This window comes from Boleophthalmus pectinirostris, unplaced genomic scaffold (genome assembly GCF_026225935.1).
Source record: "Boleophthalmus pectinirostris isolate CB_2022bp ecotype Guang Dong unplaced genomic scaffold, ASM2622593v1 HiC_scaffold_16, whole genome shotgun sequence".
NCBI classification, from domain to species: Eukaryota; Metazoa; Chordata; class Actinopteri; order Gobiiformes; family Gobiidae; genus Boleophthalmus; species Boleophthalmus pectinirostris.
Window position 1 is genome coordinate 25,527,128 of NW_026571095.1, and position 17,774 is coordinate 25,544,901.

Here is a 17,774-nt window from a genome sequence, read left to right on the forward strand (position 1 = left end):
AGAGGCAATGAAAGCCCCTCTCTAGAGCTTTGGTGGTGAGTTGTATTGAAAAACATTTGATTGACAGGCAGCTTTGAACCATCTGACATTTTGGTGGAGAGCTAAACGCAGGCTCCCTATAATTGCCCAGGCTAAAGCGACAGATAAGATGACATCGGATATGCAGCTCAACATGCAAGAGGATGAAAGAAAATCGAAGAGTTCATTTCAGCTATTTCTCATACTAAACTGGATGGTTTTTTATATTTGGTTCAATGGTCAAAAACGTATTGTTGCTTGTTTTTTTGACACCTTTTAAAATCAGAACTATGAAAGAATTTAAGATCATTTTACTCCAACTTGACATATGAATTCAGTTTTTTTATTGGGTCCCAGAGGTGGATAGTTATATTTACTCAAGTTAACTCAATTTATGTTTTTAATTCATTGTTAATTTTGGATTTATTGTGAGACATTTTAACCTTTAACCACTTTAACTTGTACATTACAAAATATATAATTCAAGAACTGGAGTACTCTTCCCTTTGTGAGTAGGTCACAAGGGATAATACACTGACAATCTTAAATGATTTAAATATTTTAGCTTCAGATCTGATTTGGTTTTCTTCATTTTTGAAGTCTATTCTTATATACCAGACCCTTACTTTTACAGTTACCCCAATTTGAAAGTAGTTTGCCCAAATACCCTTTTACCTCTGTTTATTTGCCAATTAATTTGTACTTCTACTTGGCTTATATTATTTAGAAGTAACTGTACTCATACTTCATTCCAGTTTATTTTTTTGTTGGCCAAAATCACACCAATTGCTTTGCAGGGCTTAAGGAAAATTGTTGATTTAACCAAGAGAAAGTTAGAAAATCAAACCGTGAAACAGTCACGGGTCGATAAAAGACGAGCCAACATTCAGATGAAACAAGCAAAGGGATAACTTACTTTGCTTTGCAGAGTATTACTTGAGTGAAACATTTGACTACTCTACCTCTGTTGGATCTAATAGTCAAACTAGAAATTTTGAAATGTATGAAAAACAAGACTTGGTGCTCATGAGATGACATCATATAGTAGGACTACTCAGTTAATCGCAACTGAATCGAAATCGCTCATCTCATTCTGCATCAGAACTGCTAACCCTGCAGCTTTCTTAGATCTGTACTGTTTTGAAATGGGATTCTTATAGTTTGTCAGTTCATATTTCAGTCTTTTTGTCAACTGTCCTGGAGATCTTTAAATTATGAACTTTGGAATGAATCCTATAATTAATTGAATCCACAAATTTAATCACAGTCGCAATCCTTTTCAGAAACATTCCAATTAGATATGAGTCAGGCCACCAGCGAAACTGTTTTTGTCAAAGTTTAAAAAGCCCTTTCAAAATTAGAAAAGAAAACTTGATGCCCAAACACTCACAAAAGATCTGATATTTTTCTCAATCGATTTGCTTCAGGAGATACAGCATCTGTGGGGAGGACGGTGTGAGGCATAGAGAATGAAATCCACACAAGGAAAAAATAAACAAAGAAAAAAATAGAAAGTGCGTCTCTAAGTTGGGAGTTCCTTTGATTTCCGAGTCTGAAAATGACATGTGTGGAAGAAATGTGGTTAAAAGGGAAAAGATGAAAGATGACAGAAGGGTTGTGGTGCAGAGCTGGACAGTTGTTAGAAAGTATTTGAACTAAATGTGTGTAGATTGAGCTGTCAAGTCTGTACTGAATGCAGCTGCAGATATACTGTAACATGGAAAAGCACATATTAGTAACAGACATTGAACTGGAAAACGCAGGCTTGAACAAGATCTATGCTTACTTTTTTGTGTAACAACTGAAAACCAAACAGCTAATAGTAAAAATTAGGGAATCACAATACATGGATGATACTATATTATCACAATATAACGATAACCAATATAATAACAGTTCCAAAAAGTAGTACTAGAATGGAAACAAAACTATGAATGAAATAAATAACAAAATTGTGAGGCAAAAATTAGAAACTGAACTGTGAAATATGAAATGTTTATATTAGGAATTATGTTAAAATCTCATCTTGTCTCGTTCTCGTGGACCCAATCTCATATCTCGTCTCGTCTTGTGGAAATTTATGCTTAAACAAGTTTCCTTCCACTAAATATGCAACAAAACTGTCATGCGGTCACAAAAATAAGCTAAAAGATTTCAGAAAATACTTGCCGATGTATTGATACAACGGTTTACGATAACAACACGGCATCAACAAATTTAGTATCGAGATTTTATCAGCGGGCCACTGTTAATAGAAATTAGAAATGTTCTCACAAGTTTAAGATCCTTGGTCAAATCATCTAGAATAATTTGTTAATTACGCGTGTTTCTATTGCTCAAAAACAAAATCTACAGACCTGCACACGTGACCCGCTAGACCCGACACAAAACAGTGTGGCGCGGAACACATTTTGAAAGCTCATTGCAGGAGAAACTCCAGTCCCTCAAACTAAATATGAGTGTAAAGTAAAATATACAAATGATTAATGTATGGCATAGGTCATTTGTGCTGGATATTTTATTTGACATTAATAAAAACATTTTAAGCAGCCTAAACTTGTGGATGTGGTCTAAACACGTGCACATTTTAGACAATTCCTTTCTGCTTCTTCGTGTTTGATAGAGCTTAAGAAAGCGAACTTCCTCATCTTGCAGGATTTACAGGCGGGAGCGAGACAAAATATTGCAGATGCGGGCGGGAGTGGGAATGAAAATTACAATTCTTTGCGGGCGTGGGCAGGACTGCACAACGCGGGTGCAGGCGGGAGCGGGACTGAAAATTCTGTCCCCCGCAAACCTCTAACACAATAATTTCTTCGGTGAACAGGGGCGACTCTCCACAGATGTGAATTGCAGTATAGTCTAAAGTAGTCCTGCAACCTGCTTGTCTGTTAAATTAATACTGTGGAACATTCTAGACAAAGCAACAACATTTCCATTGAGATAAGCCCTCCTCTATAAATGTTACGCTATGCACTTTTAATGTATTTTATTATTTTGATTACTGTTTAGGATTTTTCACTGCCAGCTAAGTCATTGTCTGGGCAAACTCCTCACCTGGATGCGCATGGATGGTCACACTTCCTGCTTTGTCCCGAATCTGCTGCTGTGGTATAGAGAGCGGGCACCTGGCGCTCACATGTCTGGACAAATGATGGCACACAATGAAAGCTCAAGTCTTTAGCTTTTGCCAAGAATCCCCTCAAGCCAAGCGCACTCAAGCTTATAGTCTATACTCCACCGCACTGTTTCAAAGTGGTTCAGCTAACATCACAACATTTCACATTTGGACAAGTTTAAAAGTGAAGAGGAGGATAGGCAAAAATTTTAGGTTGGCATGGTCAAATTGCAGATGAGCTGACCTGGTTTCTGGTTATTATCTTTGTAAGTACCGGCTCTAACCTCGGGAAACGAAAGCTGGCACAAAGTTTAATGCCTTTTCTGTTAGTAAAAATAAAATAAAGTGGAAGATTTTGAAACAATATTATAAAAAGTGGTGGAATTCTGCAACTGCACATATGCTATTATTGTCAGCTGAAAGGAATTTAAGCCATATGACTGATAAGTTTGTGAACCCAGTGAACAAAAATAAAGGTTGAATATGGATTTTCAGTTTGGATACTGTAAGAGAATTTAAGTAATTTATCTTCCACGTACATCTCAGTTTAACATTGACACACAAAAGCTTTATTTACACCCTGGTCTTCCCTTGGCATAACATTATCTAAATTGTGGCATATTGCTGTCTAACTGGTGCCCACTGGCCTTCATAGTCTCACCACTTGCTTTATAAACCTCCTCCTCTGGAAGCAAAGTGAAAGGGGCTTGAACACTCAAAGATCATACTTTGTTCTCTTTTCAAGTCCAAGTCCAGGCCCATATTATTGATAATAAGTAAACTTCTCCTGCGTAAGACTTCAAGTTGATCTCCAGCCTTTTACTTCCACCCTTTCTTGGACAAGCTGAAAACTTCGACAACAGATACTTCTTGCAAAAACATTTCCAGACACCTATGTCCAAATCCAAATCCACCTTATTTCTATAGGACATTTTACAAACAAAGCAATTTCCAAAGTGCTGCACGGAGATCATAAAATGAAGACAACAAAAAGGTACATTGCTAAAATTTGGTCATACCAGTCCTAAAACAATATCACCAATAAAATCAAATAAAAGCAAAAACCATAAAAAGCATGAAATAGCAGCAAATAGTAAAATAAATAAAAGTGCGTAAATATGTCCCTACTGTGTCCAAAACCATGCCATTTCTACCATGTTATAACATTTTTGCCTCAATACAAACATGCCTAAAGAGGTTTTAGATGTCATCCATGCATCTTTGAGTAATCTAGCGATCTCTCCCGGGCCTTATTCAAATCCTACTTAGCTGTAAGATTCTGTCCAATGTCCAGTTCAAGCTTACGTCACTCTGCTCCCACACGGCAATTCTCCATAAATATACAAAAGCATGATACAAAACAATACACTACAACTTCACAAACCTGACGCAATGAGCAGTAGTTTAACTGAAAGTTGTGATGGCGCTCTGAAGGGGGAGTGAATACAGCATTTTTTAACAATAAAAGGTAACATGGTGATCTAAATATGCCATGTGATACTTCCACCTTTAAAATCTTATAATCATTTACGTCATTTACTATTTTAAGACTGATAATTATATTAACTGATCTGTTTTAAATCAACCTTGAAAATGACTTCTGTCTATTTTTTCCCGATGCACTGTGTCAGGAGAATCTGGTGCATGTGTGAGCATTCGTGTGCATCCAGGTGAGGATGTGGGCTGCAGAGTTTTGTTTGAAAGCAGCAGCGAGACCTTGCCTGGATAAAAGGCTGGACAAAATGGCCCCCAGATCAAAGATGTCATTAGGTTTATGTGGTTTGGGCCCCCCACACAGTACACAGAGCCCACCTGGTGCATGCAGAGCAGCCAGGTAATGGGATTTCTCATAAAGCCTTGAGTAAGTGAGAGAGGAAATTTAAGTATTTTAATATAAAGAGGTGCCCCTGTGCTGTGAAGTGCTGAGGTCGAAGTACTTTTAAAGTTTCTACAAGTTTGTTTGGTTTCTTAAATATATTGTTTAGAGACTGGTACCATTTATAACACTGTAATTTTGTATTATACTATTTATTATTCTTTTATACTATATACACTTAACTAGTATTACACAAATCATTTTAATAAACATTTACTTTCATGTTACTTTTTCCATTTAATTATTGTTGCACAGATTAATTTAAATGTATTCTTTTTCAATATAAATTATGTATGATTACACAACTACATTTTTGCATTTTCCACATTTATAGAAACGTAAGTCTGTATTACTTGAGGCCAATATTAACAGTGCTTTGTTGTGTATTGCAGGGTTCCCCAGGAGAGAGAGGTCCTGCAGGTCCCGGAGGTCCCATCGGCACCACAGGACGCAACGGACCCCAAGGACCCCCAGGCCCCGCTGGAGAGAAAGGAGGACCAGTAAGTGGTTAAAGTAACACTCTGTTCGTCCATAAGTTTAAGATTGATTGGTGGTGACTAAATATTACACTATTTTAAACATTAATAGAAAAGCTTGTGTGTATGAAATTGTAAATCAAAGGTGCGCAAACAATGTGAACTGACTTTCACATTTCACTTCAACACAAACCTCAAGGCTGCTCTTTGATTGGTCCAACACCCCAGAAGATGAAGAAGAATCACTCCCCACTGTCTTGTACTTATTGAAATTATTACAAAAAAATCAAGACTTCCAGACATACATGTGCGGTTCATTTTTTAAAGATAAAAACATGTAAATAATGCTGGCTGTAAAATGCCACGATGAAGAGGCAGAGTCTATCAGCTCTGAAGTTTTAAACAGAAAGTCAGGGGTTTCTATTACGCTGTTTAAAATCAGTATTGTTTACAATGAACAAAATGTAATCTGGTGATCTACTTAGTTCCAATCCGAGTAGCTGAACAAAGCATAATACGTCTTATTTAAAGTGATGCTCTTTTAACACTCAGCCCTAAACCTTTTTCTAGAGTTAACCAATTATTCTCGATTACTCTGTAGTGTTTGACGTGTGTATTAGAAGTAACTTTGCTTTCCTTTGCTTTGCCTGATGCTGTGTCCAGGGAGAGAAGGGTCCGATGGGTCCCGCTGGCAGAGACGGTATCCAGGGTCCAGTGGGTCTGCCCGGTCCAGGAGGTCCTCAAGGTCCCCCCGGAGAGGATGGAGACAAGGTAAAACTATATCACACAGTATGGAGTGCTGGTACGTCCTTATCCCACTAAATAAGCAGAGTGACAAAGTTTACAAGACATAGTTTACAAAAAGAACTAATATCTTCACATATGACTAAATGCTTCACAACAGTGGCTCTCAGACTTTTTACACAAAGTATCATGAAACATTTGGCTTTCTTGATACCACCAGATCTAAACCAGGTCTATAACAAGACTATACCAGGTCTAAATTAGGTCTAAAAGTGGACTACATCACAAACAAACAAATTAATTATAAAACTCTAAATTTGATAAACCCACAATATGAAGAACTGTGCAAATACCACCAGAAGTACACATACCACAGTTTGAGAAACACTGCTTTTATGATAATATTTGTCAATTTATTTATTTCTTTAAAAAGCAGAGAAAATGTTGTATTGTTTTTTTTTTTGAGTAATTGAGCCAGACTTCCTGTATTAATCTTAAGTCCATAAGTTCAAAAGCGCTTTCATCACCGTGAGAAAACTATAACTTGTTTTAGTTGGGTTTGTTCTTCCACACCTTTCTTCTTGGCACCAAAGTGGAGCTGTCGGCCCCAAGCTGCGGCGTTCACACTCACATGTTTAGCTCAGACCAAAGGGAGAGACTGGATCAAACGGAGCAGGTGAGGAAACCCCATAGAGTCCATCATACTCGCCAGAGAATCAGCTCAAGACAACCAAGTTTCAAGGTGTCAAATGTGAGAAGTCCTGCACAGGTTTTTAAGAATAACACACAGTACATAGCTCTGGACTGTAAAGTTTGAAGACATTGTTAACTTGTCAGCTGTTATCAAAGCTACTTTTGCTTATCAACTTACTTTGTCGAGATTCTTCGCTTTTTTTTTATCATTACCCATAACACAATATGCTCTTCTCTTTTTAGCATATTTTGCTTATGTATATTTACTTTGTTCCTGACCATTCTTGTGATAAGTCTGTATTAAATTATAAAATGTAAAGCTCATTTATAAACAATTTCAATATTTTAAAACTATTAAATATTATAAGGGATGTCATGATATCCAAATCTCACTGTACTATATTTATTACAATATTTTGGAGATGTTAACAGAATTGTGAATACCGTATTTTCTGCACTATAGGGTGCTCTGGATTATAAGGTGCACTGTCACTGAATGGTCTATTTTCAAACTTTTTTCACATATAAACCACACCGGACTATAGATAAGTCAGTCAAACTTTATTTAATGCGTTCACAATAACTCTCAACTTTGTTCAATCGAAAAAAAATATACTGTCTGAGACTCTAAATTGTTAACGTTTTCACAATAACTCATAATTGTTCAAACAGTTGGGCGATTACAGTGTCCAGCACGCCCGCATCCCTCTCGTCATTATCCGAGTCAGTGTTGTTACTGTTCCCTGGCAGTTCAGTGATGATTCTGGTCTTGATGAAAGCTCGGACCACAGTTGATACTGATCCTTAGCCCAGACGTCCACGATCCCTTGGCAGATTGTGGTGTAAATTGCTCGGCGCTGTCTCCCTGTCTTGGTGAATGTGTGTTCGCCTTCTCTCATCCACTGCTCCCACGCAGCTTGCTTTTTAACTTTATAATAGCCTTGAGTTTAAAGTCTGCATCGTAAGTGTGTCTCTTGACAGGTGCATTTTGATATTAAAAGGAATCACAGTATATTACTCCGCGATGCTCCTGACTGTGGTAGCCGTAATGCTGCAAGTGGTGCGGCTTTGTAGTTTACTAAAGTCGTACTAAGACACCCGAATAATGTCATATATAAGGCGCTCTGGATTATAAAGTGCACAGTCGTTTTTTGATGAAATTAAAGGCTTTTAAGTGCGCCCTATGGTGCGGAAAATACGGTATGATACTTTTCTCTTTTAAAATTCCTTGACAAGACTTCAGTTTAAGAATTTTGATGTAGAAGTGTTTAATAACAGCTATTTTATCATGTAATCTGCATTGAAATGAAGCAAAGGATCATGGTCTATGTAGTTCCCTCTTGTAATTCAGTATATTGTGGAAGGCCATGAGAGTTTTGGCGATAAAAAATATTTTGGTTATTGTTACATCCCTATTAGTAAATGCAACCTAATTTAATCTTTCTTATTATCCTGATTAGACAAAAACTACTCTTCCTGATAATTGCATCTATATGATCATTTGAAATTAACCGTTTTTCAAAGTCAAAGTCAAAGTGAAGCCAATCTTGTCCAATTCATTTTGTTATTCAGTGGCAACGTAAAGTTTGCACTATTGAAATCACTTGATAACAGACAAACTTCATGAGCTTAAAAAACATGTAAGTAGTTTTAAAAGACAATAATTATGTTATTTCAGTCATTATTATTACTTGACAGCAATTATAGCACAATATTTTAGTCAGTGAATATATTTAAAGAGTCAATATATGACAAAACCTTAGCATTTTCAGGCTTCAATCAGCTGAAAATGTATATCACTATACACACAAAAGACATTCAAAGATAATATACAGCCCGCAGCGTATTGATTCACCAGCAGATATAGTACACTCCCCTTTACAATGAGCAATCCCATATAATACTTTATTTAAAAACTCCAGTCTTACAACCCCGGTCACGTCTCTTTCCCGAGGCATTTTGTCAATCACACTGGCAGCGGGTCCAGACAGGAGCCAATAAATTAATTGCAAAAAGGTCCTTTCGCAGGTCCAATCTAATTAGGATCTGTGGAGAAATATTTTACTGCTCTGAACGGTGCAGCTGACACTTAAAGATATTGACCAAAAGACATGAGGCTAATGAACCGTGACTGATGGAACCTTAAGATATACATTTGTTATTTTCATTTTCTTTTGCATTGTTTTTCATTTATTTAAAGCCGTTTAGTTGCAATATAGAGATTTAAGACAAGACACTGCGGGTGAATAGAAAAACATCTTAAATACAGAGATATAATTTTAGAAACTTCTCTTGTAGTTTACTCACATAAATGTAAGAAAAAAATATTACAAGGTTTTCATCATGTAATGGTTTCATATCACAAAAACAGCCAATATTGACCTTTTTTTGGGACATTCAAAACAGAAACATGAAAAGAGCCAGGTTTAATTTGGTACTGTTTGGACATATTAAATTCTAAAAATATACACGATCTTGGATATCTTATTCAGTATTTTAGTAAACTAGGTCTAACTGAAAAAACTGCCTAAAAATAAAAAAAATTGGCATAATTTTTTTAGAGTTAAAACTTGAATAAATCAGACATGGAATTAGATTTTTTTTTTATTTTTAATGCTTCTGTATCTTTTATCAACATCTTATTAAGTACAAGATTGGAAATTTTGTGTTCTGTTATTTCCAGATTAAAGCTTGTATGTTAAGAGATCAAACTGACCAAAAAAACAACAACAACAACAAAATTGTAGCATGGTGGCTGAGTGATTAACATGCCGACCTCACAGCCAGAAGGTTCCAAGTTTGATCCCCAACTGTGTGGTGCTTTTCAGTGTGGAGTTTGCATGTTTTGCCCCATATCTGCTTGGGTTTCCTCTGTGTACTCAGCTCAAGACATGTTAAAATCAAATATCAAATCAAATATTATACTATAATGCTGTTTTATTCCTAATTACAAAAAAACATTGGATATGATGGCCAAGTCTCTCATTTGGGTTGCCAGTTTCAATCCAGAAATCCAATTAACCAATAACTCTAAAAATGACACTCTGTGATTTGAATGGTCATTACCTAAACCCCAGCTCCAGCAGCCAATCATGAGTCAGTGCTAGTGCAGCCTCTGCAGCTCAGTGCAGCTCAGTCTGGAAGTACTGAGCTTTCACATGAGAAAATGAATGAGAAAATGTGTATTAAAAGCATAGTCTACATCAGTGGTGGAAAAACTAAGTACACAAGTAAAAGTACTCTACTTAAGTACAATTGTTAGGTAGATATCTGTACTTTACTTATGTGAATTTTACAACAGATACTTTTACTTCACTACAGTTTAGAGCAGGTGTTTGTACTTTCTATTTCACTATTTTTTAAATGGACTGAAAAGTAAAAGGTACATTTTGTATGATTTGAGTGGTTGTTTTAGCACATTCTTGAGAACATCTTGACAAAAAGTTTTGAGTTCAAGTCTCGGCTTTGAGCAAACAAAAATATATATGTGACATTCGACAGAAAAGTCAAGAAATGTTTGCTGTTGAGAATAAAATCTGCACAGTTGGTCACCATATACATTTCTTAGCACTGGTAGTATTCCTCCTCACAATACCTCAAGTTCTCTATTGTTTTATGTTGTTACCTTTTTCTTTATATATATATATATATATATATATATATATATATATTATTTTTTTTTTTTCCTTCTCTATTAAAAACCAAATTAAGTTAAAAAAACAAAAACAAAAAAAAAAAACAATCTGCATAGTTCTTCACCAATGAGTGCGTATACATGCACATCAGTATCCCTGTTATGATCAGGTTTTTTGAGTATCCTGGTTTTGTCATGGTGCATGTATACCCAGTATCCTGGTTTCATTATCCAAAATAAGGCAGTATCCCATTTATGAGAACCCGGGATACTGTAGCTGGTATATTCCAATAGTAACTGGGATACTGTGGCATGTATACGCATTATCCCAAATGCTGCCATAACCAGGATACGTCTAATAACCAGGATACTGATGTGCATGTAAACGCACTCATTATCACTACATTTAACACTTTAACAGTTCTCATAATCTAAGTCAAATACTTACTCTACTCTTCAATACTTTTACTTGAGTAGTTTATATTTTACTTGAGTGATTTTTGCCCCTGTATCTGTATGTTTAATTAAGTAACAATATCCAGCACTGGTCTGCATACAGTTTCTTTTATATCCCTATCTATTTTTGTGTCTGTAACTTTCCAACTCTGAGGACAAGTGCTGACTAACAAACCCTCCCCACTACCGTGCACTTCATTCATTTCATTATGCTACGACTGACTAATCCGGTGCTGTTTTGTTTTCAGGGTGAAGTTGGTGGACCCGGACAGAAGGGAAGCAAAGGAGACAAGGGTGAAAGCGTGAGTCATTGTTTTGAATTCAACTTAATGTTTTTTGTATGAGTCATTGAGTTTAAAATGAGCTGGCTTTATGTGGTGAGGTACGTGATAAATATTAACTGAATAAATTACAGTGTTATGAGAATGACTTAAGTTATTCAGCTGTCTTTAAAATTTCACCCTTAGCGCTGGTATGTGCTGTGCATCTAAAATAGTTTCTCAAAATCAACAAATCTTAAAGTTGCCATACTTGATTTTGAGTTGTTTTTGCTGTTAGCCCCACCCACTTCGTCACTTCTTTTACCTAATACTGCATTGTAACAGATACACAACAGTCTGGCATAGTTACAGGCAGTTAATTGTACATGGTTCTCATTTAACTAAGCTCCTGATTGGACAAAAACTAGGCTTTATGATATTCGCATCTAGCCAGACTGGAGACACCTAGTGCCTCCGCTCAATTTTATTTCTCTACAGGGACTAATTCAGGAATCAGAATACACTAGACGGTTTGCAAGAAGTTGTAGACCACAAACCGGCCAATCAGCAAAGAGCTGCGAAGCCATGACTGAGTCCCTTTTGTGGTGCAGCACAACAGTAAATAAAGCGGTCGAGATGGATGTAGACGAAGCCATACTTTCTGTGTTGGCAATGATTCCTGAGTTTGAGGATTTAAACCTGGAACAAAGAGAATGTTTGGTGCATTTTATTAAGGGGAAAGACGTTATTGCCCTTCTTCCTACAGGATTTGGCACATTACATACGTCACAACCAAATAGCAGCGATTGGTTAATAAAAAACGTACCCGCCAACCGTCAAACAAACGAATCCTAATGCTGCGAGGTCAGTCGGTTTCCATGAAGTAAAACCATCTTATGAATCAGGCTAATTTGCATCTATATAGTTACAGAAATTAAAACTTTTTGGAAAAGTGAAATTGAAACCAGTCTTTAAAAATGTGACTGCTGTCTGAGAATACTGACAATTTAACAAAATTGCTTTTAGTATGATTTCATTTTATATAATTCATAAATTTTACTGAACTATGTGTCAACTTTAACAATAGCAATCATAAGTTACACTAGAGAAGCAAAATTGAGATATTCTTTCATTCAAAAACACTAATTTCATGGTTTTATCTGTTGTAGGGTCCCCCAGGTCCCAGTGGTCTTCAGGGTGTGATCGGAGCTCCTGGTCCAGCTGTAAGTACTGCCTCAGTTTAAAGTCATTATGAGCCAAAAGTTGTTCTGTTTTAAATCAGCAAAAAAATTAATAAATAGGGAGAGAGATTTGCTTATTATCTTAATCCAATCTCCACACCAAATAGGCCAGCACATTCCTATTTTAAATGTATTTAAAGGTCCAATATGTAACTGTCTGGAGGCGGCACATCACATTATTGTCAGTGTAACAGCATTTCCATGGAAACAAGCAACAAAGAATCTGTCAAATAAGAGTCAGGTTTGTGGAGATGCAAGTCTGCTCCTTGTAAGCACAACAACAAGCTTTTTTTCAATTTTAGTTAAGTTTAGTTTTATGTGGTTTAGTTACTTAGGTAGTTATTCGTTTAGGGGTTTTTTTGGCTAAAAAGTTGTGTGTTTTTCAATACAAAACAACAATGTTTTTTGCTTTTAATCACAGCCCCTGGTCTAGCCTAATGGATCCGAACAATGCAGTGATTCTTTCATGCTAATTGAGGAAAAGCTTCCTTATACAAATGAATGGGAACACCTGCTTCTCTTGAAATGTCGACTTCCAGTTTTAGAAAAAGAAGAACAATATTTAATAACATTTTGATTCTATTTTATCCAAATTGCAGTGGATTTTGTATTGCTCTTAATAACAGTCCCGGTGATAATGGGCGAGAACAGTGTATTTAGGCTTTTATGCTAATAGTAAAAATAGGTTTAGCTGTTGGCTGCTGTGTTTTGAATGCTAAATAAATGAATTGATTTGACATTTTAGCGCTGTGTACAAGCTTTTTGGCTGATAATGAGCATATTAGTGGTTAGTGTGTACATAAATTGTTTACTTGGACAATAGCCACGAGATGTCACATAGTTGGAGACCTCTGAGTGAAACTGGACTGCCTGTTTCCATGGAGATAGCATCGTTTTGCATTGAGTGTTCATCCTGCCCAAACATTCCAGGAAATGCAGTTATATATTATAGAAACAAGCAACCCTAACAAGAAAAGTTACATGGTACACCTTTAACGTAATACTGCTTTTTAAAATATGTGTGTTTGCAATTTTTGAGATACAGTGGTCCCTCGTTTATCGTGGGGGTTATGTTCTAAAAATAACCCGCAATAGGCGAAGTCCGCGAAGTAGTCAGCTTTATTTTTTACAATTATTATATCTGTTTTAAGGCTGTAAACTCCTCACCACACACTTTATACACTTTTGCAACCTTTTTGCATCCTTCTTAAAACTTAGAGCTGCTGTCGTCCTTTTGTTATTTTCCTCCTTCTATTTGTAACTTCTTTATTCTGTAATGGCGCCCTGCAGCCACGTAACTTCTACCTTCCTTCAGCATGTCCAGAAGTCAAATTTTTTGTGAGATGAGATGGTTAGAGCATCTTCCTCTGCCTTCTGGGTGCAACCGCAGGAGCCTTTGTTGGTGCAGAACGTTTCGTCGACATTGTGGGTTTTGTTGGGGAAAAAACTTGCAAACATACAGCACTTCGAACATTTATGTAAATTCACCAAACTGAACACATTCTGTGCTGTACAGGAGACACAGAAGGGAGGAGAATGATTGACAATGGTCTACAGACCCTTAGCCAATCAGGACACAGGGGGAGGAACACAATGCGCATTCACACACTATTAACAGCGAGGCCGCAAAAGGTGAACCATGTTATAGTGAGGGACAACTATAATACAAAAATTAACCAGTGATAATGAATGGGAACTGTAGAATAGGGTTGTCAGAAGTACTGAAAATCAGATACTTATCGATAATCAAACTAGTATCAAAACCAGATACTAATTTGAGCAGGTATAAGTCACATTCACAAGACAGAAATGAACCTTTCCTAATATCTTTAGAATGATTTTGAACTGTATCAGAACAAGAATAAGAGCACATAGACTAATATATTCCCATGGACCACTACGACATATACCTAAACAACTGAGAGATTACACAGATCTACACAGATTACGTCAATAATAAAATAAAGGGGGGGGAAAAGTAATATAAAAGGAAGTACTATGAATTAAAGTTTAAAAATAAAATTCTAGTGTCTATTATTTCATCGTGTTATCGAAATCAGTTTGGAGTCTTATGTTGTCAGGAAATTTCAAACTTGATTTTGATACTAAGGAAAAGACTCGATACTCATTACCAATTCCACAGAGTTCCCACAGTCATGGAAATCCTGGAAAAGTCATGGAATTTTTGTATCTATTTCACGCAACTACTTTTAAGTTCTCATTAGGCTATTATGATTATTTCCGAACGTATGCGTCTTTTGTTGATTGGGACGACAATAAATGCACTGAGAGTATTTTGAATGTTTAAAAACTATAAAACCAAACCATAAGGTGAGTGGAAAGAGTTAACATTTCATATTTAGCAATAAAAGTTTGACAAATACTTCATAAATACTTCACAAACACAGAAGGAACATGGAAAATTCACTTTAAGTCATGAAAAATTTTGTCAGTGAGAAAGAGTGGGAACCCTGAATTCCAGTACCACTATGAAAATAAAAACACTCTTTATGTAGACAATAGACAGTAAATCACAGTACACACTTTGATATCTGTGTAATCCCTCAGTTGTCCAGGTAGGGTCCATAGTGGTCCTTGGGCATATACTAGTCTATGTGCTCTTATACTTGTTCTGATACAGCTCAAAATCATTCTAAATCTATTCAGGAAAGGGTCATTTCTGTCCTCTGAATGTGTCTTTTTTAACATCGATACCTCCTCAAGTGAGTATCTACTTTTGACGCAAGCTGGAGTATTGATTTATCTGATTTTCTTCTTCTGATTATGCTTTTAGTCACACCTTTTCACCTCACTAATAAGCTGAAATCTCCTTATATGCCCTATCTCTCTCCTCTCCTCCATCCTTCCTCATTACCACTACAGTAAAAGTCCTGTTTCTACAATAGCTCAGAGCCCGAGGCAGCTAGCAACTCATCGCACTAAATTATCAGAGCCTTGCAATCCATGGAGCAAAACGTTAGCATAGTTAGTGCTCTGAGGAGGCCAGAGGAAGCTAGGTTGAGATTTATTAGCCCTAAGCAGGTAGCAGAACACCCAGACGGCATTGCAAATTATTTAACAGTTGTTTTGTAGCGACTTGTGTTCAGGGAGGGTAATATCAATAAAACTTGATATCTTTCTGTTTTGTTTTTTCTTTTCTTTTCCTTTTTTTTTAAATCCCAATAATTAAAATGAGATGTATTTCGCAATCAATCGGAAATATGCTAAAACTCAGATCTGATTAAAATTGTATTGTCCTTGAGAAGAAAGTTGTTTTAGGCAGAGAGCCACATTGTTGCTGGATATAAAACAAAACCAAAATCACTAAACAGTAAATTCAACTACAGAATTTAAAGGTGCACTGTGTAACTTGTCTGCCACCTGCTTGTTTCCATGGAGATTTTATTGCTTTACCAGAAATGTTCCAAAGTACGGCAATAAACATCGGTCCTGAATTGTATTATTTAATTAATTTACACTGTTTTTACTGGTGAAAAGTTACTTCAAAAAGCATCAATACTTTGCCTCAACACAGATCTGACCTGTAACTTTGCCCTGTAGTGCCCACTTTCTTGTCTCCATGGAGATGTACCATACTCTGGAACATTCCAGGCATATATAGCAATAAACATTTTCACAAAGACAATATGAAGTGAGGTGATGCTTGTGTTTTATATGTTTTTTATTATTATAGGCAATGTGATTTTCTATTTGCTATTCTTATTTTGCACACCATAAAAACAATTTAAAGTGAAGTAAAGGTAGCAACCTGGGGAACTAAAGGACAGAGTGAAGGAAGAGAAGGGGCAGGGTCTGGAGGAACAGGGTCTGGAGGTGATTGGTCTAACACAGGGTTGTCCAAATTATGGCCCAGAGGCTCCAGGGATCCTGCTGAATTGGCCCAAATGATCATAGGTAACTTCAAATTAAAATGTATGTAAAATTGATCTATATTAAAGTCTCTTCGTATTGACCATCTGTCTGCGGCTCCCCACTGCAAATATGTTTCTATATGTGACCCCGGGTGAAAAAACTTTAGAAACCCCTGGTGTAACAGGTATCAACACTTCAAACTCCGCCCCTGCAGCCGGACGTTTGTAATCAGAAACACTTGGCTGTAGCAGTCCTGTGTGATGTTACATAGTACTTGATATTGCAGTGGAAATTGGGGGCAGCACAAACATAGATTCAGACCTTTTTGCATTTTTGTAAATTCACCTAGTTTGGATTAAAATTGACAATCCACCTTAAAAAAATAGCATAGGAACAGTTTATAATGCTTTTAAAACACCATATATATACAGTTCATTAGTGGAAAAAAGTGGATTTAATGTTTAGTTTCACTGCGTAACTTTTCTAGTGGACCTACATGCTTGTCTCCATGGACATTGGAATGTTCCACAGTATGGCATTAAAGATATCTGTCTAGCGCAGGGGTGGGCAAACTAATCCGGCCTTGAAATAATAACAATAATAACTTTCAGTGTTTTAAAAGTCATTTCAATAAATAGTAAAAACCGTGGGATTCGAAAGACTGAAATTTTGTTGTAATGCTTCGTAATGATTTTTAGTTATGGGATATTTCAATAACATGGGATATTTTTTTTTTCTCTTATGAGGTGGATGACCAAAAAACTCCATCCGTCTGCTCCTGGTCCGGCCCTTCCGCCAAATTTTAGAACCTTTTGTGGCCCACGAGTCAAAACGTTTGCCCACTCCCGGTCTATCGTTTATTCATTACGGGTGTTTTTATTGCTCAAAAATACAATAATTATTTCTGTGAACAGGGACGACTCTCCACAGATCTGATTTATAATATAACGTAGTGCATTAACTTGCTCATCTCTCGTGATAGATTTAGAGATAGAGGTTTAATCTATGCTCCATGGAGACATCAGGACCCAGAAAAGTTGCGTAGTGTACCTTTAAGTCGTGCCAACCCCCCGTAGTGACATTTTCCCACATATAGCCGTGTTTATCGCTGTCATTATTGCATTCTCAATTTAAATTTCTCTCCCTCGCCCACCTCCCAGCCTGTAGGAAATGTTTGTGTGTTTTGTATTGGAAAAGGAGCTAATGGCCCAATAAGTCTTTTAGCTAAAGCGTAATGAGCTCTGCATTCATCTCTGCGGCTAAAGCTAAAAGATCTTTAAAGAGGCGGGCGTTTACAATGGCACCATCCGTCTGCAGGCTATTACTGGGGAATTATCACGTGCACCGAGTTTAAGAAGGAATAATTAACACGCGTTATTTATGCC

The 17,774-nt window shown here is 36.6% G+C and overlaps 1 protein-coding gene across 1 annotated transcript in view; it reads left to right on the forward strand.

The window, feature by feature from the left end:
* Positions 1–17,774, forward strand: part of LOC110153471 (collagen alpha-1(XI) chain-like) — a 214,237-nt gene that overhangs the window by 150,873 nt on the left and 45,590 nt on the right. The window contains 4 exon segments of the mRNA XM_020917373.2: positions 5,405–5,512; positions 6,152–6,259; positions 11,264–11,317; positions 12,445–12,498. Of these exon segments, the coding sequence (XP_020773032.2) occupies positions 5,405–5,512; positions 6,152–6,259; positions 11,264–11,317; positions 12,445–12,498 (324 nt within the window).